The sequence below is a fragment of the Orbilia oligospora genome (genome assembly GCF_000225545.1).
Source record: "Orbilia oligospora ATCC 24927 unplaced genomic scaffold scaffold00007, whole genome shotgun sequence".
Lineage (NCBI taxonomy): Eukaryota > Fungi > Ascomycota > Orbiliomycetes > Orbiliales > Orbiliaceae > Orbilia > Orbilia oligospora.
This window is the reverse complement of record NW_011645564.1, coordinates 104,751-130,982: the sequence shown is the minus strand read 5'-3', so window position 1 is coordinate 130,982 and position 26,232 is coordinate 104,751. Positions and strand designations below refer to the sequence as shown.

Genomic DNA, 26,232 nt, shown 5'->3' with positions numbered 1-26,232 from the left:
ACAACAGGAGATAGAAGTAATGTGTAAAAACAGTGTACACTTGAGTCTGGGAGCTCCGTTTCGCATGAAGATGGAGAGTCCCGTCAATCACGTGTACAAATCGCAAGGATAGAATCAAAACAAACCAAGGGATCCGAGGTGTCCAAAGAGTATTAGCTGAAAGGTAGCCGAAGAAATTGTGACCTAAAAAAGCAACAGGAAAATTCGAAGGATGTATAAAATTGAGCAAAGCCAAAGAACCGTGAGTGCTAATTTAACAGTTGCAGCAGATGGTGCCATCACAGCATGAGCCCCTACTATGTCTACAGAGGCTCCTACAACCATTTCTTTTACTTTTCTTGCTTTTTTTCTTCTTGCTGGAGTGGTTGTGAGAATGTGAGCGGCCGCGATGGTCGCTGCTGCTGCTACTATCACCGCTGCTGCTGCTACCGTCGTCACTGCTACTGCTGCCGCTGCCGCTACTACCGCTACTGCTGCTACTGCTGCTGTTACTGCTGCTGTTACTGCTGCTGCTGCTGCTGCTGCTTGAGTCGGTTTCAACGAAAGTAACCTTGGTCTTACTTCTCTTGCGGTGATGGCCACGACTGCGAGATCTTTTGCGGCTGCGAGGTCTTTGACGATTGCGAGATCTTTGGCGGTTACGAGGCCTTTGACGGCTGCATGATCTTTGACGGCTGCATGATCTTTGACGACTGCATGATCTTTGGCGGCTACAAGATCTATGATGGCGTCCTCTGTCGGAAGGCTGGTTTGCTTTGTTGTAGATGATTGTAGGCTTTGACATGATTGGGTTTTTGATGACTGGATTGTTAATAGTAGGATTACTCATGGCCGGCCTATAGATTGTGGAATTGTTCATAATAGGTTTCTTGATGAACGCATCCTTCATAGAGGCTTCGTTGATTTTCGTGTTAACCATCAAGGGGTCTTTAATTTCCGAGCTATTAACCGTAGTGCCAAAAATTCGTGGCTTGTAGGCCTGGGCAGCGCTAAGTTCAGCTGTGGTAGCTGGGGCCGTAGCGTCAAAATTAAGGGCAGCACGGAAACGTGCGGCAAGATCCTCATTGGTGGGTTGCTTTGGGGCTGGAAGCATGGGAGTGGCGGTCGGTTGGTAATTGAAGTTCGGGGCCGACTGCCCCCTTGGGACATATTGAGGTAAACGGTTTTGCTGGTTGTCTTTTATCTGATCATAAATTTCGAAAGTGTGATCGTAGTTGCGGTAGTCGGCCAACTGATTGGCGAAGTCAACGGTCTTTTCTGCTGCAGGTTGACTGACCACTTTTCCACTTTGATCTAGAGTGTGGAGGGTTCCAGTATTGTCAACTAACCCAGTTGACATCCCTTTGTTCGTCGCCATGGTGACTACACATGGTGCCGCAGGGCGAGAAGGATTAGGTGATGGGTTTCCCCAGCCTCTATTTTGGTTGTTGTGGTGCCCGGTTTCCGAGGGGGGTGGGAACAAGCAACTTCCCGAGTATTCACCTGGGTAACGTGGGCGAGGTGGACTATATGCATGTCCGGGAGGTGGAGTGTATCCGCGGCGGGGTGGGCTAGCGGCGCGTGGTGGAGTGCGTCCACGTGGAGGTGGGCTCGCCGCACGTTGGGTACGGCGATCACGATCACGATACCGTTCGCGTTCTCGTTCGCGCTCACGTCTGCGCTCACGCTCACGTTCCCGGTCCCTTTCTCGTTCACGGTCCCTTTCTTTCTCACGTTGTCTCTCACGTTCGCGTTCTCGTGCTAAGACTCGTTCTTGCTCCCTCTCTTTCTCACGTTGTCTCTCTCGTTCTCGTTCTCGTTCCAGGGCTCGTTCTTTTTCTCTTTCCAGAGCCCGCTCTCGTTCTCTCTCGTTCTCTCTCTCTCTTTCTTTCTCTCTTTGTCGCTCGAGAGCTCGCTTTCTCTGCTCGAAAGCTCGCTCTCGCTCTCGATCGATGACCCGTTGTCGTTCGCGGTCTCTTTCGCGTTCCCGCTCTCGGTCTCTTTCGCGATCTCGGTCACGATCGCCGTGAGAGTAGTTGTCCGCCGTGTACACTCTATCACGTCCAGTGTCATCATCGGTGGCACGCATAAAGACGCCATGCCTGTCTCTTCCGAAATAGGGATCTTTAAAATCCCCTTTGAGGCTACAGGACCATGGCTTCTCTGGACGTCGCTCACGATCACCCATCTTTAAGGTATTGCTAGATAAGACTTTAGCAGACTATCGCATCTATCAGAGATCTTCTTACAAGGCACTTACTCTGGTAGAAAGATGAGTTTGGAGGTGGTTGGTGGACTGGGCTAGCTTTCTGCAATCTTCAACGCGCAATGGCAAAGAGTGTGTTGTCAGTACCAAAATCCAACAAACCTTTAAAATGTGACAGTCGAACAGAGAATAAGTGAGATGCGTGAAACTGGGGGGAAGGACTTACTTGATCAATTGCAGATTTCTTTGGTGGGAGAGAGATGAGGAGCGAGACTAGGAGAACAGGCACCAAGTCAGAAGACTAGAGGCTGGGGAATTTTATGTTTGTCAGAACTGCAAGCTTTACGGCCCCAATGGGCAGATAACAAAAAATGGCAATAGATAGCAAGAAATAGCAGAAATAGCAGAAATGAAAAGACAAATATGAGAAGAAATGGGGTGATTGAACATGAAGCAAGGACGGGATATGATGAGAGAAAAGGGATACATGGCGGAGATGGTGATACATGGGGTGGATATTGTTAAAACGAAGATTTGAAGGGAACCAAACGAAGAAATGGAAGAAATACGAAGGAAAACAAGCTAACTACAAGAATGATAAATGAAGGGCATCAAAGAGGTGGGTAGGGGATAGGTTATATGGCAGAAATGGCAGAAATGGCGATGAAGATTGTGGAGGGGAGAGGAGAAGAGAGAAGAGAAGGAGAAGCAGGTTCTTCGAGGACTTACTGATGGAATTGTGACTGTCAGTGACGCTTACGCTTCGTTAAGACGCGTTTTTAGGGTTTCGGAGAAGACGCGGTGGTGGTATTGAAGTCGTGATGATGGCGGTCAAAAGACGTCACGAGAAAAGATTGCAAGAGCTGGATGGTGTTGAGAGACGTTGGGTCAAAGTCAGACGGAGTGAAGTGAAGAGGGGACGGAGAGAAATGCCGAGAGAATGGACTTATATGGTACTTAGACGGAACACAGCTTGCATGAGAACAACACTTCCTATACAACCATTCAGACTTCCATTGAAGCCCTGTGAAGCCCTAATTAGAAAAGCCCTAACTATAACTATGGTAACGGGCTGTGAAGTGACGTCACAGCCTGGTTACTGCTTGGTAACTGCCTGGCGACTGCACACAAGAAGATTTCACTGTCAAACAGACAACAAACAATGAGTTTGCTATCAGTTTTGAGGCCCAATGATGTCACGGGACTTCCGAGTCACCTTGTAGTACCTATTCCTTTCAGTATCTGAGGTTATACAACTGTACCTACGAGTCTATTGCTACACTTTATGTCTTGTTCCTAGCCTCATGGAACAACTTTTTAAAGTATAATAGCACGCATAATATTAGTATCAAATTGTCCGGGTAGGACTATTCGAAGGCCTGATGGATTGGGGGTTAGTAGTTACGATTCGGGTAGAAAGGGGAAGATGTTAGAAAAGACAGCGAAAGAAACTTTAAGATAATATGACGGACTAGAAGATCATGGTGCGGCACGATAAGGCATATAAAAAGACAATACATTTTCTTCTATAGCTATAATAATGATAACTGTGTTAAGCCAATAGAAGGAATAGCATGACGGATTTAAAAATCCTCAGAGGCAATTCTTACAATACGCCCAGCGGCAATAACTCCGTGATAAAAATATGCAAACCAAACATAAATAATCATCTTTCCCTAGTAATATCATCTAACTTCCTCTTCTTGCATGGGGATGCGCTGCGAGATTTGTTGAATGAGTGGGCAATCGAGTGATCACTTCCCGGAGTGCTAGCTCTGGTATCAGCTTCAACTCCTGGGGCTTCGTCTCCCATATCAATAGACCCACTAGAAGCTCTCTTCTTCCTTTGATAGGTGCCCTCCCCGTTCGAGGCGTTTGGTGTAGTGTTAGTTTGTATCTTGACTTGGGAAGTCCAGAGTTCATCGGTCTCGTCATCAGGTTCCAAATTGGCCCCTCGACCATCTGAATTTTCGACTTTTGTTCCGTGGGAGATCCCCCAGTCGAGATCCATTTCGTTATATGTCTCGATATTGTTATTTCCATCCTGCTCAGTTGTAATGGAACTGATGAGGTTCTCGAGTTCCAGACCCAAACTCCTGAATATGTTTTCAACCTCTTTGGCTGGAAAACTCCTACATATGCCTATGGGCAAACCCCGAAACTTGTTCCATCCTTTAGCCATACGTATGATTAAAGTATCATCTAGTATCTTGTTTTCTTCCGTAGTAACGGCAGCGCCATTATTAGTGGGAAACCCGATACCACTATCTAAAGGCATTAGGTCCTGTGGTTCGAAATTTAAACTGTCGAGGACACCCAGGGCCTTGAGGCGGACATCTAGGGGAATATTGTCGGACTTTTCAGTTGCCTTATCCGGTCCGTTCCTGTTGGTCGTTCTTTCTTTGATCTTTCGGATTCCCTCTGGTGTGTATATCCATTCATCCTCGCTTGTTGTATCAGCAGCGTTGCGTCGATAAAAAAATTGAGATGGCAGAAAGTACCCAGTAACCGGATCTTTCTTTAGTCCGGCCGCCCACAATCTTATATCTTTAAGGTTGTTAATTGCATCTGCTTCCAAGACCTCCATAATTTGTGATTTGTCAATCATTTCACAGGTCTGAATGATCTGTTCGCAGCAGTTGAGAAGCTCGCCCCTTGGAACTCTACCGAACATCCCGGCTGTCCCAAGAAATCCAACCTGGAAGTGAATCAAATACTTGAGAAGATAAACTGGGACGTTGGATCTCAAAAAGTTTTCTAAGGAGATCAAAAGGCGAGTGCGGTTGTTAATGATGTTTTCATATGCCGTTTGATCATCTACAGCCGTGAACAGCCACCCTATGAGATTAATAGGGATGAAATCGTAGATATAGATACTCAGAACAGGGAAGGTCTTCACCCAGAACCGAAGAAGCCTGCTCAACTGCATTGTGTCCCTGAAGTATTTGTCTCGGACCCAAGCCGACTTTAGGGATGGAGGCTCCCCGAGCTCTTCTCTCTCCTTGTCATCGGGTATGATGGTCATACAATAAGATTGAAGGCCCGTTGCAAAAGTTTTGAGCTTTGTAAGCTCAGCTCTAATAGTAGTGATATGATAGGGATACACATCTCCGTCAATCCCCAGTTCAATGGGGATTGGCAGCTTAGTCGATATTCCCTCGACTAAGGAGTGACTAGTGAGTTTGGTGGGCGATTGCGGTGGAGGAAAGGGGTAGAAAGCAAATTTAGAGGTATCAAAAGGAGGCTCTGCCATGTTGGAGGCTAATTCCAAAAATGGTGATAAGATATATCTGGTCAGCTCAGTCTACTAGATCCTGCTAGGAACTTTGGAGATGAAAGATTCCCACTTACTTGGTGGTATGGAGGTCGAGGTTGAGGCTAGGGTGGATTTAGTGTGAGGTTGAGGCAAACTGGAGGAGATGTCGTCGATGGCGGTGGAGGATGTTGTCCTGCAGGTTTTATGAAATAAAATAGTAAAAAACATTAGAGAAAGGCACTGAACAATGAACAGCATATTAAACGTGACTGAGTTACCCCCAACCGCCAGAGCCACCACTCTCACTCCTTTGGACTGTGCTTCTCACCTCCCTTCCACCTCTCCTCCTCCTCCTCCTCCTCCTCCTCCTCCTCCTCCTGCTCATCATCATCGTTCCAATCTCCCCCAACAATGGGGTACCCTTATCATGAAGGGTCCCCGAGACTAGCTAACCCCCTTCCTTCTTCCTCTCGCCTCTTAGCCAGCCAGCTCAAGTTCCCCTTAGCCACAACCCCACCGACTCCAGATGCTCCATCCAATCGACTGGTTAGCATCCGCATACTAACTTAATCATAGATATGGTTTGACATTGTATGTTTTGCTTATCATCCCCGGACGATCATTTTTCTTTGACGTCCCAAAGCTCCGAACATATGTTAACATATACATAACCAAGGGCTGGGACGCACGGCTCTTAGCCGCATTGTCCCAAGCCCGAAGCTTCAGAGCACCCACATAACCACTAAAGAGCTTTGATCATACCAACACCACAGTCCCTACCTCGCCCACCACGCCCACAGCACCACATATCCAATGTCTCGTTGTTGAGCCTAGTACCCCCTAGGCCCCTGTGCCACGGCCCCGATTCGGACGGCAACGCAAAACGATGAATAAAATGCAACAATACCAAAATGCAACAGCAAATTGTGTTGTTAGCACCGGGCCACGGAGGCCGACAGTAGTGGAAATTGTGGTGGGAGTGGGGAGGGTAGGGCGGAGATGGCATTCATGGCCCCGAGAAAATCTCGAGGGCCAGCCACCGGTTTCTCGGGTGACTTGAAGAAGGAAAAACAATGCGGTTCACCCCCCCGCCCCCGGAGGGGGAGGTGAAAATTCAGCGTGCAGACAACAAAGCTGAGGTTTGGATTGGATTAGCTTGGGGTTTCATGCTAGTTATTGATAGAATCCTTTAGAGAAATTCTCTAAGAGTTCATAAAGAACTTGCTCGGAATGGATACATGGCTTACCTAAACAGGAATGGACAACTGTATCCTGTTGGGCACTCGGAAGCGGCGTGAGAATTTGAAGGTGGTCTTCCTTGCCGTACCCGGAGCTATACTTAGCTCTGGCTTTGAACCGGTTTATGCAAGTGAGGAAAAGAGGGAAGGGAGGAATCCGGAGGATGAGAGGCCTTTTATAATACAAAGAGACGCTTGAGGGAAATCTCCTCGCATGCACGAACTCTAGTTTTACCCAGTTGTTGGATTGAAATTAGTCTCGAATCCATGAAATACTCAAGTGAATAGAAGAGGGGATGGAAAAATGGATTCGAGGCTAGGAAAAAACCGGCAAAAGAAAGGGGTTTAATAATGCAAAGCAGAAATGCGAGGGGCTTTTCTTAGGGCCCTAACCTTCTCTGTGCCTAGCCTCAAAGCTACTTCGATGAAGTTCAAAGTCTCGTGAAAGTGGCAGGCACGAACTATAAGCTTCTACTGGATTCTGTAGGATTCCGGCCTTTCCTCAGATTCCATCTACATCCTACGGTCGTGCTGACCATAACATCGATATCCATTCTACGTATCGTCTCTAGTCGTTCCTTTCTTACTTTATAATTTCCATATTAAATTATTCCCAGAACGATTCCCACGACCTGAATGAGGAACTCAGTCATCCCCGTAACAAGCGTAGATTCCGTATCAACACGATTACTAATGCATCCAAACTCAATACTATTATACTTCAACCGATCCCCAGAGATGGGTCCTCAGCTGAAAGCCAATACTCGTCAACATATATAACTAATAAAATATCAAACATCTTTCAATACGTATCTTAGAACTATGCAAATATACCACATTAGAGGTTAGAAGCAAGATAAATTGAATCTTAAACACTAACATGGGTGTTAAAGGCAACGGCCTCGAACCATTCTATGGATTGTCGGTGTTCCGATATCTAGGAGGCTTTCAAACTTCAATTAAATTTAAGATATATATACATGCACGATATCGTATAAAGTAACTTGCGGTCGCAAAAAGTCCTTTGCCATAGCTGCAACTGCCCCCATGAATATTGTCTCGGCTCCACTGTATGGACCTCGGGCTTATTGGTCCTCCTGTACAATTTTCTCTTTTCGAAATTTTACCTTTATAGTACTATAATATTATAACCCTTTCCGTAAAAATTCATTATGACTCTCCTTTATACCCGTACTGTTTCTTGCGTTTGTATATTTCGAGCTGTCATGCGTGATGAGAATTTTCCATCAGTATTAGTTCCATTGTAAAAATGCAGTGGAGAGTGTCTCGGAAAGAGGCTTAGAGGTCGTAGTGGTGAGCAATTGAAATTTTATGCAGGGAATGGAAAGAAGATCTAGAGTTTTGGACCTGTACATGCAACAAACTTTCAAGGTACATAGCGAATAGACTGTTTAGACAACCCAAGAAAGGAAGAAAAGATTAACGTAAAAATCTAAAAAAGGTATACCAGTGGTGCAGCCTCCTTTTATGATGTCTAGGAGCTAGACAATATCCATCGTTAATGTTGACTTTCCACTAATTATGGGGGGGGGGGGGGGGGGGGGGCGTACGATTAATCGATTGATAACACACTGCTTTCAAAGATACGAGAAGACAGCAATACGATAAGATGAAAACTGAAAAGATACTCCACGGCAATTCCCGGGTAGGCTAGACTTGATCTTCATTTGCAAAGAAGCCTCCGAAAATAGTGACGAGACCGGAAAACCAACCGCGTCCTATAATCAGACGCTATAGTCCTATATATATTACTAAGAATGCATTGTAAATTAAAACGATAAATGACTCTGTCTATAGAAATTTAGTAGGACGCGGGTGCGGTTCGATGCTTCAGGACAATCGACAATTAATATTTTTGAGTTGTCGCATTAATTAAAATTGCCTAACATATGTTCGTAGTCATGTACAGGTACATTTTCAAACGGAAGTTCTTGCGGCTTTTTGACAACAGAGCCTGTAAAAATACATTCACCATACACAGGTCTGAGAAACCGGAAGAAGCGGGGTCCTAACTTGATTCACGATATATGTTGCCTGTTGTTGGGAAATTGCCGTCAATACGTCGTATCGTTCAAATTCAGGAAAGAAACGTAATTCTTAGCTGCAAGATCTCTAGATTAGTTAAGAGTATAAGTAAAGACCTCTATAACTACAGCTATCTCGAATTAAGTCTTGGATTTTTATCTACAGTTCCTGTAACCGTTTATTTCCATATACACATATTAGTAGTTGCAGTTGTCCAAAATACCTCGGTGAGGATATCGATCCTCGTGCGCGCGTGCGATCGTGAAAGCAATTAAAATCACGCAAAATGGGGAAACGGAAAAAGAAGTCGCAGAATATACTACCACAGACGCAAGTGGGCTTTCCACATCCGCAGGTAAAACCTGCTTCGCCGCCGGTTTCTCCGACCGGTACCCAGCTTCAACCCCAAAAGAAGCGGAAGGGAAGCAAATCTAGTTCACCATGCGATACCTGTGAGCCACAGGTGAGCCCTAAACTTTGGAAAAGGTTTTATGAGCCACTCGTCCTATTATCTGCGTACGGAAAGTCACAAGGACCGCATTTTAAATCCACCGGCGACGAAACGTTTTGCTCCGATGATAACAGAGACCTAAAAAAACAGTTCCTGGACCAGCTGGCGTATGTATGTGACTACGAGACTGGTGGAGATACTGTGACCGCTATTGCTGTGGAGGATGGTCCTGAGTTGAAATATTGGGTAGCTGCGAACACAGATAAATCCTCAACGATATTACCATATATCTCCGGTATCTTAGCAAGTCTTGAAACGGTATTCGAAGCACCAGAGGAGCATATCTTAGCTGTACAGGCCCAAATTACCGACCGAGTAATTCAATTTTGCTCGGATAGGCTACGGCTCTATAAGTTGAGACTACGTTCTGCAGCTCTGGGATGCATTAAAAAGCTTCAGTCAGAACTTACAGAAGGTAAAGTTACATATCCCGCAGATTCAAATTCAGTAATTCAAACTCTGATAGCTGCTTTAGATGCAAAGGCAGTAGAGGTCTGGTTAACTTCGATTTGCGACCAGACCATAGAATTGAAGACTTTGAGCGAGTTATGCTATAATGCTAGATCCTCAACAATGTTGGCTGGAATCACACGGCGGGTGGAGGAAACAAAACAGAGACAGAATTCCTCCCATGGTGGGAAATATTCCAAAGTCCGACATTTGGTAGGGCGCTTAGGGTCTCATATCAAGGCAGTCGATGTTTTAGTTCGAGTAGGACGCCACTACCCCCGACTCTTCCAAAATGCATCAGTACAATTTGAAACAGCCAATAAAAAATTCACCCCACCTCCTTACCGACCAAAAGCGTTAATCAATGACATTATTAAGCGGATGGTGGGACCGGACTCCTCCTTATGCGAATATTTTCAAACCGAAATCGGTTCTCTCGATAAGAAGTTTGAGCTGAGACTACAAGAGTTGATTAAAGAAACATACAAAAGCCCTACATTCAAGTTAATAGTTCATGCTGAAATCATCATCCATGATCTTTTTTCTCGAAAGAAGCTTCAATTTCTAGACCAAGTACGCTATATTGGTGTCAGCAAGCCTTCATGTTTCTTATGTTATCGATACCTCCAAGCTCACCCCATGAGAGTGCAAACATCCGGCTGCAGCAACAACCTCTACTTGCAATGGCAGCCTCCTTACATCGAAGATGAGTCTCTCACCTTAGTTACAGAGCAAAGAGATGTGCTGAATAAAATGAACGGAGAGATCCGAAAATTTGTATTGGATACGATCGTTCCGGAGTATCGAGGGCACAAATCCCACCCTGATTCTACAACGGGCATTGGAACTATACTGAGTATACACGACACAGTATCTAAATCTCGCACGAAGAAGGTATATGCCCAGATGCCTCCCTCGAAGCTCGTTTCTGGTATCAATGCTTTCCCCGAAAAACACTTTGATTTACAATCAATTGATACTGTGGCTGAACTGTCAGATACCGATGGTGGTGTACTTTTGGAACCTCAAGGCCACTATGTTGATAGTTCTGACGATGGTGGTGTGTCTCTTTTCGCATAATAGCTCAAATATTACCCCCATCAGTCAGTTTATTTCACACTCCACTTTGCCCGTGATTTGCGCTACAACCCCCACTTTTCTACTCGCCATATGTTAGCTTTGTATTTACAAACCAGCCTTGAACTTAATCACATTAAAAAGTTTTGAAAGTGGAGTATAAATATCACAAAAGAAGTCTCTAATTTTTGTAGCAGTTTTGCATTCTCTGTTTAAGTACTCCTGCCTTGTTGATGTATACTATCTACCAACAGCGCCATACCAGCAGAGGCCCAAAATAGCCCCAATAACAATAGCTAGAGCTGGTGGCACTTTGAACCATGCGCTTTCTGCATACGTAACCACTGCAATGACGACCCACCAAGGCTCCCGCGCGAGGCTTTGACCTTGATTTGCCTCCGCTGTCAAATAACCTATTTCCCACAATCTATAGACGGCTGTGAAAACCAACCCGACCGCCGTGGCATTAATACCGCGAAGAACATCGATCACTACTTTCTTTTTGCGAAGGATCCGCCAGAAACTATGGATGGCAACGGCTAACGTTATTCCCGGAAAGTTCATCCCAACGAAACCTAATAGTGCCCCAAAGATTGTTGGAAATTGGGACTTTTGCAATGCAAGGGATCCCAGATACACCGCAAAGTTAAAGTTTGGACCAGGGAAGGCCTGAATGATTGCGAGGCCAATAAGAAAGTCACGACTAGTCACCCAGCCTGGATCCACCACATAAGAGCCAAGAAGTGGAATGACCACAGACCCGCCACCGAATATTAGTGTTCCCGCAAGATACATGTTGGCGAACAGATCAAGCGCTAAGATTTGAACTTTGAGAGTCCCTCGAAGGACGAGAATCGTGATGAAAGAGGCTTAAAATAAGTTAGTTACCTGCAACTCTAGGGAGAATGAATACATACCCAGGAAGAGTACCAAAGTAGCTATTCCGACTTTTCCTCTAATCAAGTGCGGCTTTCCGGCTGCTTCCACAGGGGCTATATTTGGATGTGTTCTTAAGTTATCGTCTGATTGCTGCCCTTCGGTACCATGATTTCTGGAATCCTCTGAGCGGGCTCCCACGTTCCTTCTCTGAACACCCTCGTGACTGTTGGATCTACCCTCTAAGGAGTCAAACTGAACGTTCGCATTCGCAGCTTCCAAGACTATATCTGTGTCTTGCTCATGTTCCCTACGACGCATCTTCATCTTAATTTTCCGAACTTTTTGACCCGCCCACCCATCCCAGATGGCTGTCGTAAGCCCACCGAGGGCCATGAGGAGAGGGAAAAACCACAATGCATTGTAGCAAAGCCCGGCACAAGCGCCCGTAATTACCAAAATACGTGTGAGGTTATCGACGATTGCTTTTTCAGCCAGTTGAACGGCTGCCAGAGCGATGATCCCGACCGTCGACGCGTTTAGACCTGACAGAAGAGGATACACCGGACTAGGGAGTACTTCGCCGATGTTCTGAACCCCGACGGATAAGACATACATGCCAATCGCTCCTGGTAAACTAATATTTTGTGAGAAACTCGCTTATTCATGAATCGATACTGTTGACATCAATCTCGAGCCCGGTATACCAGTAGTACGGGAACAGTCGAAACAATTGTACTCACTTCCACATCAAAAAGACAAAAATTGCGGGAATGAAACCAGCATGAAGCAGAACCAAACAAAAGATCATTTTGGTACTACTAGGCCCTGGTAGGGCCTGGCAAATCGCGAACAATTCTTGATACTAGCGGATATTTTAGCTGGCGCTCCCAGGTGTCAACGATGCATATGCATATGCAAATCCGGTGCACGGTGAAGAACTCTTACAGTCTGCTCATCTACCCATTTCTGCTTCCCACCATGGCCCTCGACGAATCTTTGGTGTAAAATTTGAAAATGCACCGGTGGACCACCGAATGCTGTGAAGCCAAGATCCCAAGTTCGAAGAAAGACATCCAGCAATCGGTTTGGCAGCGACTTGTTATTGGCCTGGAAAGGTGTTGTTTGGTTGCGGGTTCGTCGTCTGAGATCATGAAGGGCGGAAAGTCCCCTCCGGAGAGTACCGGGAACACTCATATCGATACATATACCTGCGAAATCGTCGAATTTCATTCTCGTTTTGATATCGATCCGGCCATGATTCATTCTGACCTACACCTTTCAAAGTTCGCCAAGGAATTCGCAATCCTCACTGGAGCGAATCAGGAATAGCTTCACCAGACCCGGCTTCCGGCATGGCCTGGCCGGCTAAAGTTGCCTTGCCAGTTCTTCTTAGAGCCTCAAAAAGTCAGAGGTCTAATTCAAAATCGATATCAAAACGGCTATAAGGCTTGAGGATGGAGAAAATAATCCTATGGCATGGTAGGCTGCCATATTCGAATATCGTTCACCATTGCGCATATTGCACTCGAAACTGGGGAAGTGGAATTCAAAATGGTGCTTGAGCCATCGACGTGGATTCATGGAGCAGAAAACTACGGATACTATGCGTTTACTTAATAATCCTAAAAAAAGATTTGATGGGCGCCGGCCCGTTGGAAGATCCTACGACTCCGCCACGCTCACGTCCAAGAGTTTAAACCTCGATATTAATATTAATAGCTAGCATTGGACGAAGAGCGTATATATATGCGTATACTATCAAATCCAAAATGCCCTAATGTCAGGATGTCAAAGTTCACTGCGGCGACGTAGCTACAAACTAAGTTCTCAATCACCAAAGTCACGACAATACGAGAAATTACCATACCACGTGCTACTTGCAATCGCAAAAGAAAGAAAAGGCGTAAAACTGTACCAGTTCAATTGTAGGAACTCTCGTACTATAGTGCTTTTACGTTGCCCAAATTGCAAAACCAATAAGATCCTTTAACATATTATATATCATTGATAGGATCAAGAATGGCAGCTAACTTTATGATCTCGAAATATTGAACACATCCATGAACCTATAGTTCCGGGCCGACGAGCCAGTGCCTACGCGTATACGTAGAAGATCCACTCACCCTTGCGCACGGTCGACGTGATGAAAGGGCTTTGGATATCAAGATTTTCGCACATCGGATGACCTTACTCCGTGCGCCAAATTGGCAATTCAAAGATATAGTATAGGCTCCGCAGAATAGAAATTTTCACTGACCAAAGACGCAGAACCAACATTTCAGCTTTACCAATGCGCATATTTGAAGCATTATGAAAAACACAAGTCAGCTGTTGTCAGTACAAACCATATATCGTATACCTGCCTCTGAGGAGTGTGAAATCAGTATTGAGCCTTGAAACCGAGTCATGTCGGGGATTTATAATCTCAACTTGTATTAATTTTTGTACCGAACTTTCGACTGAAGAAAGCTAGACTAATGCAAAAAGCTCCCCGTTTTTCTGTAGCCATATCTGCACAATCTCAAGGCGGCCCAGACTAAAGTAGCATCTCCTTACAAGTACCCATACCTTCTATCCTAATTATTTTGGTAGACCTCAGATCTAACTTTCATACGGCCCTAAGCCCTTTTTTCAAAGCCGGTGTGTTTCAAGAATTCCAAATTCACTCGGTTTAGGCTAGGCTGGTTCGCACAGCTCTGTCTTGGTCTAACCCAGTTGGTATCTGGTTTCCCGACTGTGGATTCAACGTACGTGTATTTTCCCCATGCAAGATACCTATCCTAAAGCTAGTAATATCATTATACACAACATTATATAATACTAGAGTAAATGAAGCTGTGAACCCTAAATACTACACTATCCGCGATCAATACGGTTTCCCCTTCTGGGTTGTATGAGACTACAGTTTTTCATAAAACTGATCTTTAGGCATCGGTATTAGCGTCTTTTGTTGCCATATAGTTCCAATAATCCGCCCACGTCGTGTCATTTTTCGGTCCTTTCCAATAATCTATTTCTGTGCTACCAATCTTCCCAAAGAAAAATTCTGGCCAATCCATACCGCACTCTGCAACCCACAGATTCGAAGCTGATGTCAGTCTCAGTCCTCGTCGACGCATGCGCTGGAGGGTTTCATATTCTTCTCGCTCTTTTGCCTTCATTCGGTCAGGCCCTGATCTGTGCATGTAGCTGGAATTCTTTCTATTCATTTGTGGCTCAATAAAGTCATCTATTTGGCGAGTGCTCATAGAATTGATAGATGCCACAGGGGACCTTCTGGCAGGCCCAACTACTGCCTCCAGAAATGTAGCCATGGAGCCTTTGTCCAATTGGGCTATACCAACTAGCTCAACCCCTTCGATGGTTAGCTCAGATGTGGGAACGGTACGGGGTGGGTTCCTTTCCGGAATATAGTAAAGCGTATGCGTGAGATCATAGTCGTACCCTGAGGGATAAATCTCAACGAACCCACTGCTATTTCCGGTGAGAAACTGACAAAGAGTGGAGTTTTGACTCCAGCGAAAACGATCCTCGAGGGGCTGGTGGCTAAGCAGGACTCCGAGAGTTGGAGGGGAGATAGTGAGTGTCTCCGGTACACTCCACTCATGGCTAGTATTACCCGGAATAAGGTTCTGAACTGAGAGGTCTATAGTCCAGGCTCTTGTCAAGAAGTCGCATTGCTTCGCACTCAAACGGGGAGACCGTTTGAACTCGTGGGTCAAGGTGCCACTTGCGAGATCTGGACAACGTCGTTTATGGCCACTCCAATCTTCAGCCTGACACGGACGGCCGCAATACCAGACTGTTTTACATTTCCCACAAAACTGTGTGGCAGTCTTGTTCTCGCAGTCTAGGCGACCGCATGGGTGAGTTACAGCTCCAACCCCTTGGCTTGATGAAGCGGGATGAGACATTCTGCAGACAGTTTGATACCCGGTGGGGAGATGATTTATGACCGGTGTTCTCTTTAGCGCAACCGGTATTGAAGCGATAATTTGTTTGTTTCTAAGTATTATAAGTTAGACGTTCGGCGACTCCGCAGGAAATATTCCAGTGTAACGAACGTGTGGTGGTGTGTTGTAAAATAACACCGAGACTGTCAGTGACGTATATTCACTGCCCCGTTCAGTACCCTATTATAAGGATTTGGGTATAGCCAAAGATAGAAATATATAATGGCTCGAGTGTAGTAGGCTTCTACAAGCAATGGATGCGGTGGACTCTATCTCTAGAGTTCCCGGATTTTGGAAAATATACTGTAATTATATAACGGGTTCGATCGAATATAATTCGGTTCCATGTTTCGAACGTTCCCCGCACGTCAAAACCAAACCATTAACCAAATGTTGCCTGAAGTCGGTTTTAGACGTTGCATTCTCATAGGTCTGATTCGATATCCAATCAAGATACTGTATAGTTTCCAAACTTTTCTACCTGAAAGTATCAGTCTAGATCCGGGTCTATGCGACCAAAATCTAAAAGTCTACATAGCGGTATCGATTTGGCATAACTTTCATGCTAAATGTTTTCTTTGTCCGTCAATAGTCAGCATTTCCCATATTTAAACCGTCAGATAAGACCCTTTTACTTTTTATTTATGTCTATACTAATACTTGGGTCGAATTATGCCCTCATAAATTTCATCCAGGCAAACTAAAACCATGCATATATTCTGCCACATGCACAGCTTCCCAGCGCGTGAGGCCTTTGTATATTGATAATGACCCGCTTCTCTGATAGCCCCATATAGGACTTTTGATGGAATTAGACTAGACTTTTGAGAATAATCTGCCATAGAATGTTCGCAGCTAGTGGTCCTTAAATGTTTTCTTTTTATAAGTGCAGTTTTCGAAATTCTTGCTCCCTACCATAAACAGCCAATATAATATGACCGAGACTAAGAAGAGGGCTATATCAAATTTACTTTTGCGGCATGTATATCCGTTTGTATTTTGTTTTTTGTTTGATTCATGGAGGAAAATGTTTTCCAAATTCTATACTTTGAAATTAACTTGGCTCGGTGTACAACCTTTGGCCAATATAATTTGCTTTTAAGATAAATCCATTGCAAGGCCCAGCTAGCATTTGCATACAGCGTCTCCACATTATAGCGATCAGCTGCACCTTTAGCAATTTCGGAACCGTCTCATCAAGGGTATTTTGGCCAGTATTGGCACAAGCCTAAATGCTTGTTCCGCGGGGAGGGTATTCGAGTAAACCCCGCCTATGATTCACCTGGCGCTGGGCTGCAGGTGGGTCAGCAAGCAGTGTGGATCCGGTAAGAACATCCCACCGCAACACAAGCCGTGTTACACAAAGACGAGGGGAATACCGTTACCATGACGAGCACTAAGCTTCTTACTCAGCCCGGCTAGCTAACTACGAACTTTTACTGCTTGTCCACCGGATTCCTCAGGAGGGTACCCGAGGAGGATCATAATCATGTCAGCGTAGCATTTGAAGAAAGTGCAAATATCTTTGTCAGCATCCAGCAGAGTTGCTAAACAATTAGCCTGATCATGTGTGTTAGAAAAAAAAATCTCTCATGGGAACTGATATCTCTTTCGAGAAACTGACTGACGTCCCAATCAGGCTAATTCCGACGTTGGGGAACGGATACCTTTTTTTGCGTATTTGAGTGGACTAAATGGCCCCTGCACCCTGACTAACCTCGGTTTATTTTGGGATCTGGGGTATGGAAATTATAACGTTAGTAGTCAGGTATTATATTAAGATATATAAGTAAGGGGGTGGTTTTCAGAATTCTTTGTCGAATATATCTCATAACCAATAAATCAATAAACCGTCAAAAGGTTCAAGATCTCTCAGCTTCTATTCACCAGATATCCTATACCCAAGCCTTTATAAATCGAACTATTCTTCGAGAATACCAACCTTATATCCAAAATGAAGAGCTTCAGCATCATCGCCATGACTCTCGTTGGTGTCGCCCTTGCCGCTCCAGCCCCCGCTCCAGTCGCTGTAGCTGAACCAGCCTCTACATCCAACGGATACGTTTACTGCTACCAGTGCCGAGGAGAGCCAAAGATCTGCCTTCCATAGTAAGTAGCACTGGTCAAGAATTCGCTCCTCTACCTAGTAAAATTTTTAACTCCGAGTGTTTTAGTATCCCAATTATCAACCCATGCACCGTCAAGGGCGAGGCTGCCTAAGCTTCCACTGGAATGTGGTCCACATCACTCCTAAAATTCTCGATAGACCCCTTATCTCGCTTTGGTGTTGGAGGATTCCTCAGATATACGGCTCTTTGATTCTCCCGGTATCCGTGTACACAACGTCGACTTTTTCCGTACCTAGAAAAGCATAATCAAAGCCTGAGCATTTTCATGGCGATTCAAACCTGGAAACATATGCGCCCTAGCAAGTCATTCAGTTCATCCAAACCCTAAAATAAGAGCCTAGAGAGTCCGTAAAAGAGAGTGATGTAAAGCTAGTGTGCCGATGATAATACGGATTTCGGCTGTCAAAAGTTTCCGTCGGAGTCAAGTTGCTATTTCGCCGTGTTAGGATTCTGAGAAGTAGTAGTATGCAGGGGTATGAAGAAGCTAATGATTACCACTTACATATTTATGTATCGACAGCCTAGCCGGCCATAAAAACCTGGCTTACATAATCATGACTTGTCTCCGTCGAATGCTATAAAGTTGAGGAAGTTGTAAGTATATTTTATCCCCCATACCTAGTCAATTCAAATGAAAATGCTTGATTAGCCCTTGACTAGCAAAGAAGCTTTCCAAAGGGTAACCTCGGCTGCAGCACAGCTAATGACTTATAACGTTACAACAGAATCTGACGTAACGAGGCGAAACTTGCGTTCTGATAACCTTGGCAGATTTCCAAATCTTGCAACTTTAGGGCTGACACTTTCTATCCTGATTATTTTCACGGCGATTCTCGATAAGATTATTTGAGGAAATATTTAATTGAATCGTAATCTAGGCCGTAATATTGATAGTCATGTTTAATGTTATACGTTAACGCTAACTAGGTGATGTCATGCCAGACGAGTCTCATAACCAGAATTGCAGAACAGTTTTGTGGTGCGCGCCGTTCATTGATGTGTTGTGCACATAAAATACAACAAAACCTTGTGTTGTTCTCGCGCCGGGTATGCCTCGATCAAACTCACAGCGCTGCTTGGCCTTCGAGTCTAGATATCTTCAGATAGTTATAATTAAATTGTGGCTCAATGGGCGCAGAAAGGGTTAGGGTATAAGTTTTACGAGGACTATATTGCTGGCCCACGGCTGTAATTCTCGGTGAATGTATCGGATACGTAATCACGGGCTCAATGCAACATAACATGATCAATTGAGCTGGCCCGGATCCTAGCCGCTATTGATCTTCCGCAGCCTCGTACCTCAAAAATTAATTTGCCACGTAAAGGATTTTGAGATTAACATTGTCGTAATGTTTTTGGGTATAGATATTCCAGCTCTAGCCCTGAATAATATGCCGAAGGGCCGGACCGGGCCGACCCGATCTTTCGGAATGAATTTGATCCGGTTTAGTAGTTTGGTGATAGTATGAGGTAACTACAACGCTGGCGTCTGGTCCCGAGACTAAGGTAACTATAGTATGAATTAGGATTTGGAATAAACGCCATATTTGATCAGCGGGGCCTGTTTACTAGAACGCTGGCAAGGCGTAGCTATAGTAAAAGAGAATAGCCAAGCTAGAATGTTCAATGGGCGGGCCTGGTTGGTTTCCTATTGCAGGCGCGGTCCACATGGCGGGCCGTGGGATCTGTACGAATCAGATGCTCGTTGTATCCAATGGCGGATACTCAAACAGCCGTACCACATGCAAGCGAGCTAAGACCGTAGAAATAAGGCCAGGCGAGGCCCGTCGAGGCCGGCCTCGTCCCCGGCCTTGCGGGACTAATATTCCTTAACGTTCTCGCCTCAGATCTCTAAATTGAGGCTGTATATAACCATTATGGGTAGAATTACAACTTACTGTTGAACATATGGATGTCTGAATGCTTGAACCTAGGATCGAGACACCTTGGTTTTCAAGGCTTCGAAAGGGCTCGCTTTATAATCGTTCTTTTCAGGTGAAGAGTGGAGACTTGGCAAAATTGATCAGGCTGTGCAATGCTGCATGCATGTCTCAGGATCCAAAAAAACCTTGCGAGTCAGAAGTTACTCAAACTAAGGGAAAGCGGTAGGCTCAGGTTTTTGAACAACGGTAGCCTCGAGGCCAGGCGCAAATCCACGTAAGGCTGAGCGCTAGGAGATATGAATTCCTTAACCTATGATATGGTAATACAATTCGAAAGCTGTATAAGTATACGGGATAAACCTGCACTGGTCTCAACTTGACGTCTGAGGGAAAACAATTGGTACAGACTAGACTGTCTGGGACAAGAATTAATCTACCTGAAAACCAACCAAATTCCAACTTCATCATCCTAGACCCTAGTCAACAACCTGCCCCCGAGACTTGGAATGGATACCATCGATATCGCAAACGAACCAATTCCAAAACCGCATTCTAGAGCGAACAAAGGGGAAATAGTAACAGCAATATTTGGCCCCGAAGAAGATCCGAATCAGCCACCAAGAGCTGATAGATTCAAACATATGCAAGTATGCATGATTTAAACCCACGTGTACAATAGTCAATACTACTCACGTGCACAATAACCTTAACCCGAATTAATCCAAATGTTAATGAAGAGTATCTAATTTTGATTCAGACAACAGCAAAAGAAACATATCATCGAATAATTTCACCGGACGAGAAATTCAGGGTCATTTACTGGGACAGGATCCCGCATAATGTGCAACAACGGGCGATCGAAGATCTTCTCAGGAATGAAGTCTTCGGTTCGTATTTTGCCAGGTCGGAAAAATATTGGCTTCCGAAATATCTTATGAAAAACTACATAAAATCTCATGTCGACCACAAGATAGGGAGGCCGGGGGACGAGACACATCAAAAACGAAAGCTGTTGGAGCGAGAAGAAAGCTCCAGCCCCAGAAGAGTACGAACTGATGATGATGAGCCACTCGCTCCAACGTCCAGTTCACCAAGAGAACAAAGTAGTACTGATTACTCTGGCAGGCTTACACTTCCAGGGTTCAGAGAGATATTTAAGCTCGCCGAAGATGCCCAGGATTCCAAGGGGGGCCACTGGGCCTGATATCGATATCGATGGCACCCTATCTCCTCAAGCGTAAAATGACAGCCTGAGAGCCCTGTGAGCTTCCGAAAACATATAAATGCATTTATGTTGTTGAGATTTACCCCAGGGGGAAGAGCTGGACTGCCTGGCACCTAATTAGCCTTCAATCGAAAATTGGGGCTCAAAATTGTCTCTAAATTGCAATTGAATCTAGTCGTTTAGTTTTTTTTTTCCCTGCGTCTTACACAGTTTCTGTTGGTTCATGCGATTTTATTGGTTCGATGAGCCCCGCTTGTATATAAGTGCTCTCCATAGTTCATAATGTAATCGTCATATAGGTACCTAGATAATATATGCAGCATGATTTAGGTCGGTAGAGTTCATACGTGTTCAGATATCTGGTTGCATCCAAATATCTCCTAGCTAGTCTCGGAGCCAGAGCTGCCCCCAGCTTAGCCCCGACAACTGTCAGCCATATTAAACTAGCAGAGTCTTCCAATAGGAGTGGATATATCAGAAAGGTGATGTCAATTGAAGATGTAAGATTCGAATTCATCACTTCTTAATCCTAGTTTAAAAAGGGCTAGTCGAGAATTCGGTATTATATAGATAGATATACCCGCTAAATCCCACCTGCAAGCATACATGATGCATAGGTTCGACTCGTGACGATCTATAGATCTATTTGTTGGCGAGAGTAGATCTATAGACTGGTATGCCATAGACAGGCCGTTGGGTTCATGACTAAAGGTAGTCTCTCGACCTGGACATAGCAAACGAAGGCATTATATAGTAGTGGTAGTTTGGTAACCAGCAGGCCTACCGGCTGATAATATGCAAAATCTGGTTCGAAGCTTCTAGATGTACGTATATATAGATCTAGATGTTTTGCTCCTTACGTCACTGTGGTGTTGCTGAGTAGTACTGAGTGATAGCATCAACAACAGGATGAATTATTTTGTTTATAAATTTAGTGCCGAGACTGGCACTCTCCTGGCAGTCTCGTAACCAATTTCATCATTCTCCTCTGCCTCAAAACAGTTTTCGACTGCCTTGGATCCGCATACAACGTTGCTCTCCTAAGCCCTACCTCCGTCTAATCAAACTTCGGCGCCTCACAAGAATCAGTCTAGCTAGACTAAATAAGGTAGGCTTTGACGCGACATATAATGGGATACTATAGCTTCTACGCACAAGCTTAGTTGGTACTAACCCTCTTCATTGAGCTGATTAGAGCTTCACACAAATCATGTCGCGTGTCACCACCCAAAAGGCAGAAGTGACTGAGTTGGGCATCCTGCTTGCAGATCTCGCTCGTGAGTGCGCCCAAAATCCGCTGCACTGTGTCATAGAGAATGGCTAATAGAATATGAAATGTAGGTAACAATGGATACGAAGTCTCCAACCCGAGAAGCCTCTTTTCCAATAGTTTTCATTTCATCGGGCACCCAGCTTTGGACTCCGGAATGACTCTATGGATGATGAATGCGAAGCAAAGGAAAGGCGTTCTTTCACTGGCTAAAGAGGGAAAGGTCGAGGTTAGGCCCGGCAAAGCACCCAACAAACCACCATGTAGCGAGGCAAACAAGCGAAAGAGGGCTCTCCGAGAGCTCAAGACTAAAATCGCGAAGTGTAAGGCTAAGTTAGCTGAAGCGAAAGAGAAGGAGCAACGTCTTCGCGAAGAAGGCCTAGCCCTCGAAGAGGAGATTATCAGACTCGAGGCCGAGATGACTGAGATGACTGAGATGACTGAGATGACTGAGATGTCTGAGAGTGTTCCAAAGTTGGATGAAACCTGATGGATATATGCGGTCAATCCACATAGCAGGGTTGTCGAAAAGAAATTTTAACTATGAATGGCATTCCAGAACTTAAATGGGCAAACACACCTGTACACATCCACGACTGAATACGACTTATGCTGAGGGCTAGATAGTATCCATCTTTACCTACTAGGCAAGCCTGAATGAAAGTCAAACCTTATGACAAAACTTGGATGGCCGGCAGTACGCGTATCAATTTCTTGATATCTATGCAGCTAGTAACGCGTCACCCATAATGTACGTGCGTACGTGTGTCCACATTTATTGATACCGACCTAGTATCCTCGTATTCCTTTTTATAGTCTCGCATCCATCCTTTTAATTAGTCTCGTATTCAGACGCGGTCCACACTTTGCCTTTCAATCAACAGTAATACCGAAATATTTGTTGGTATAGATTTTAGTGTTGAGGCTGTGGTATTCCCAAAAAGGTAAACCGTATAACAGCAATATCTCCAGCTGCACAATGGTACTTGATCCTGAACTCAAAGTTGACTCCCGATCTTCGTCGAGGCATTCTTCTTCTCTTTGATTGATCCAAGAAGCCAAAAGTATACTCCATATCATCTCAAATCACAATTAACAGCACTAACTCTCACTTGGGGAACCAATAGCAATGTCGTCCGACCCTCTCCCACCAGAAATTACTGCCATAACAACCCTCTCCTCCGGTGACGCCAAGTGGGTTGAGCTCCAAAAGATCGATTGGAAAGACCAAGCAGGCAAACCCCGCATTTGGGAAGTTGCTGCTCGCAAAACGCGTGGCTCCTCTGGCATAGATGCTGTAGCCATTGCTCCCATTCTGCTTCACCCATCGCGACCGGCTTCAACATTGATAGTCCTACAATATCGTCCTCCCGTCGGAACAACTTGCGTCGAGTTTCCAGCTGGTCTGATCGATCGCGGCGAGACCCCAGAGGCTGCAGCTATTAGAGAGTTGAAGGAGGAGACAGGTTATGAAGGGAAAGTCATCAGCATTAGCCCTACGATCGTCAGTGATCCAGGCATGACGACGGCGAATATGCAGCTCGTGGTTATGGAGGTTAATTTGAAGGAAGGAGACCCAGAGCCTCAACAACACTTGGATGACGGGGAGTTCATCGAGCGGGTGGTGGTTCCTTTGGACGAATTACATAATAAACTGGTCGATTACGAGAAGAATGGATATGCGGTTGATGCAAGGTTATATCATTGGGCTGCCGGAGTGGACTTTGCAAGGACTAGGAAGTGGTGAAAGACGCCCGATATGTCTTTATTTGTATTCTCGAAGTAGTGGATATCTGGAACCCTTGTTCCAGGCATGAATTCTCACTAGTCTTGGTCCTAAAGTCCATTTCACCAGTGCCTTGGAACTGGTTTGAGATGTAGTTCTGGAATCGTGGCTTTATTACCCTTGAGAATAGCGAGTTTCAATGGCAATATTCAAAGTTATTAATAGCGTGCTTCTATAAAATCTCTTGGATGGAAGACTGAACAATATAAGTTCTCCGACATGGGCTTTAAGTCCTCGTTAGGGCCTCTTCAGTATCCAAAATATCTACTGCGGAGGTTTGGTCTCAAGAATTATCGATCCCAAGGCCCTAGCTAGCTGCAAATGCTTTTTTAACCTATCCGAGGCCGAGATATTATTGTGACGCAACTATTCGTAAGCTCAAGACCTTAAAAATTTATTGGTACCAGGATTTTAAGGACTATTTAAGTAAAAAGACATATAAATCTACCTGTTAGCGTGTAACCATGTTTGATAAATCATCTTGGAACTACTTTTCCGACCTAGTATCAAGGTAGTCGCGTATCAAAACGCTTCGGGTATATACCAGTATCAAGGTATCAAAAGCTAATCCTCATGATTGAGGAATGCTACCACCTATAGAGCTACGTTAGATAGTTTGAAACCCTAGTTGAACTAGCACTCTCGTGATCATGCCCCTACTCTCGTATACAGATCTCAATATGACCTATAAACGGTAGGATAACAAATTTTAGAAACGATATATTTTGTTTGTACAGAATATCTTAAGAAGCGATTCATGGCATGTTAATACGCCCCTAGCCCTCGACATCAAAAACATAGCGATGGTTAGGACCCTGATCTCCTCTTCCTCGTTAGTTTTGTCTTGTCATTATTTGTGATGGATGCCCAGGGCCTAGGGGCAGCCTGCATGTATCAAAAAGAATCTAATAGAACTCGTATGCTGTTTGGCCCTCCCGGAGGATTTCTTCGACCTAAGGAGGGTCTCGGAATTCATTGGAGATGTTGATGAGACTTGATTCAGAGCAGGCCTTTACGAGGCCTCTATATATACTATCTATCACCGGAGAAGATACCATGAGGTCCCACCAATCCACCCTCGCTCGCTCCATTCCAGCACGCACTCGAGGTCTGCTTTGGGATCTACAAAGCGGTCGTGCGACATTGATGTTGCCCGTCGCCATGCCGTGAGACATTGTGGTTGAGCCCTAGATCGTTACTCCTCAGCCTAATCATCTCGTAAAAGTCCCCTCGGATTCCAAGGGTTGGGTATATAATGGCCTACCTCCCAGCTCTCACTCGACACCTTCTTCCCTCATCCCATATCTCCATCTCTTTTAATCCTCACTTCATCTTTCTATCTCTCTCTTGTCCATTTTGCATCGCTCCACTTTCACCTTAACTTCATTTCCCTCCTCACAAGGCCACCAGCTCCACAACCTGACCAATTTATTTTGGGGGGGCCGGAGCCCATTTGCTGCTTCCACCATCTTCAACTACGAAGAACCATCACTACCGCACTATCACTATCTCAATATCACTGTTAGTAAGTATCTTCCCAAGAAAACCACGATTTTTTTATAAGGAAAGGAATACTGACCCTACGACGCGTCGTCGTGGTGAAGTCATCACCTCAAGATGGACCCGAAAGCAAACGAGGGTATTCCCCAAACCAGCACCACCGCGGCTGCCGCCAGAGCCAGAGCCCCAGGCAGCGAGAATGCAGCCAAAAAAACCCCAGAGGCAATGGTGGAGTATCTAGATTGTCTAGAGAAGCTTGGCACTGTTGGAGATATCTCGGCAAGGCTGGTGACATACTTCAACGTCTTCCAAGTCAGTCATAACGAGATGGCCGAGTATTTCCGCGCCCTAGAGATTCATATCATCCCCTTCTTGGGGAAGTACGGATATGAGGATCTAAAGCAAGCCATCAAAGTCTCCTACGACACCTTCGTTGATGAGGTTAGCTACCGTATCAATAACCCTGCTCAAGGAAATGAGAAGGTTTCCGAGACTTACTATGAACTCGTCAGCGTCATCGACCGAGTCTTGAGTAAGGTCATCAAGGACTTCAGCGATGATGAAGACGCCGGAATAGCTACTGGCCCTGGCGGAATTCAAGATGGGGGCGGTGGTGCTGATGAGGAAGGTGTTGGTGGGAAGGAGGTCGGAGGTGCCGACGCTGAGGAAAAAAAGAAAGAGAACGTTGACACGCTCGACTTGTCAAAGCTGTCCTTGGGCCCAGAAAACCCTGTCGTAAAGAAGAACAGGGACTGAGCTTCGACCGGAAGGCTTTCTAGTCTTGACATTAGGGATTTCAGCAGACGCGTCTGCTGATACCCCTGCAACGAGGCCAGGATTTATT

At 45.1% G+C, this 26,232-nt stretch overlaps 10 protein-coding genes across 10 annotated transcripts; 6 read left to right on the top strand and 4 right to left on the bottom strand.

Annotated features, from left to right (window-relative positions):
* Positions 1 to 183: 183 nt before the first annotated feature.
* AOL_s00007g41 (uncharacterized protein) lies at positions 184 to 2,167 on the bottom strand (the record flags this gene model as incomplete). Its single annotated transcript, XM_011119942.1, has 2 exons — positions 184 to 734; positions 826 to 2,167. The coding sequence occupies 2 exons, from the start codon at positions 2,165 to 2,167 to the stop codon at positions 184 to 186; spliced, it is 1,893 nt and encodes a 630-aa protein (XP_011118244.1).
* A 1,684-nt stretch (positions 2,168 to 3,851) lies between these two features.
* Positions 3,852 to 5,438, bottom strand: AOL_s00007g40 (uncharacterized protein; the record flags this gene model as incomplete). Its single annotated transcript, XM_011119941.1, has 1 exon — positions 3,852 to 5,438. The coding sequence occupies one exon, from the start codon at positions 5,436 to 5,438 to the stop codon at positions 3,852 to 3,854; it is 1,587 nt and encodes a 528-aa protein (XP_011118243.1).
* A 3,573-nt stretch (positions 5,439 to 9,011) lies between these two features.
* AOL_s00007g39 (uncharacterized protein) lies at positions 9,012 to 10,766 on the top strand (the record flags this gene model as incomplete). The annotated part of the gene is made up of 1 exon (XM_011119940.1): positions 9,012 to 10,766. One exon carries the CDS (start codon positions 9,012 to 9,014, stop codon positions 10,764 to 10,766), a length of 1,755 nt encoding a protein of 584 aa, XP_011118242.1.
* A 237-nt stretch (positions 10,767 to 11,003) lies between these two features.
* On the bottom strand, positions 11,004 to 12,836 carry AOL_s00007g38 (uncharacterized protein; the record flags this gene model as incomplete). Its single annotated transcript, XM_011119939.1, has 4 exons — positions 11,004 to 11,632; positions 11,681 to 12,276; positions 12,494 to 12,504; positions 12,588 to 12,836. 4 exons carry the CDS (start codon positions 12,834 to 12,836, stop codon positions 11,004 to 11,006), a joined length of 1,485 nt encoding a protein of 494 aa, XP_011118241.1.
* Positions 12,837 to 14,566: 1,730 nt separating this feature from the next.
* Positions 14,567 to 15,556, bottom strand: AOL_s00007g37 (uncharacterized protein; the record flags this gene model as incomplete). The annotated part of the gene is made up of 1 exon (XM_011119938.1): positions 14,567 to 15,556. The coding sequence occupies one exon, from the start codon at positions 15,554 to 15,556 to the stop codon at positions 14,567 to 14,569; it is 990 nt and encodes a 329-aa protein (XP_011118240.1).
* A 1,993-nt stretch (positions 15,557 to 17,549) lies between these two features.
* On the top strand, positions 17,550 to 17,815 carry AOL_s00007g36 (uncharacterized protein; the record flags this gene model as incomplete). The annotated part of the gene is made up of 2 exons (XM_011119937.1): positions 17,550 to 17,704; positions 17,770 to 17,815. The coding sequence occupies 2 exons, from the start codon at positions 17,550 to 17,552 to the stop codon at positions 17,813 to 17,815; spliced, it is 201 nt and encodes a 66-aa protein (XP_011118239.1).
* A 2,298-nt stretch (positions 17,816 to 20,113) lies between these two features.
* On the top strand, positions 20,114 to 20,811 carry AOL_s00007g35 (uncharacterized protein; the record flags this gene model as incomplete). The annotated part of the gene is made up of 2 exons (XM_011119936.1): positions 20,114 to 20,254; positions 20,365 to 20,811. 2 exons carry the CDS (start codon positions 20,114 to 20,116, stop codon positions 20,809 to 20,811), a joined length of 588 nt encoding a protein of 195 aa, XP_011118238.1.
* A 1,231-nt stretch (positions 20,812 to 22,042) lies between these two features.
* Positions 22,043 to 22,592, top strand: AOL_s00007g34 (uncharacterized protein; the record flags this gene model as incomplete). Its single annotated transcript, XM_011119935.1, has 2 exons — positions 22,043 to 22,109; positions 22,174 to 22,592. The coding sequence occupies 2 exons, from the start codon at positions 22,043 to 22,045 to the stop codon at positions 22,590 to 22,592; spliced, it is 486 nt and encodes a 161-aa protein (XP_011118237.1).
* Positions 22,593 to 23,231: 639 nt separating this feature from the next.
* AOL_s00007g33 (uncharacterized protein) lies at positions 23,232 to 23,849 on the top strand (the record flags this gene model as incomplete). Its single annotated transcript, XM_011119934.1, has 1 exon — positions 23,232 to 23,849. One exon carries the CDS (start codon positions 23,232 to 23,234, stop codon positions 23,847 to 23,849), a length of 618 nt encoding a protein of 205 aa, XP_011118236.1.
* Positions 23,850 to 25,505: 1,656 nt separating this feature from the next.
* AOL_s00007g32 (uncharacterized protein) lies at positions 25,506 to 26,144 on the top strand (the record flags this gene model as incomplete). The annotated part of the gene is made up of 1 exon (XM_011119933.1): positions 25,506 to 26,144. One exon carries the CDS (start codon positions 25,506 to 25,508, stop codon positions 26,142 to 26,144), a length of 639 nt encoding a protein of 212 aa, XP_011118235.1.
* Positions 26,145 to 26,232: the final 88 nt, after the last annotated feature.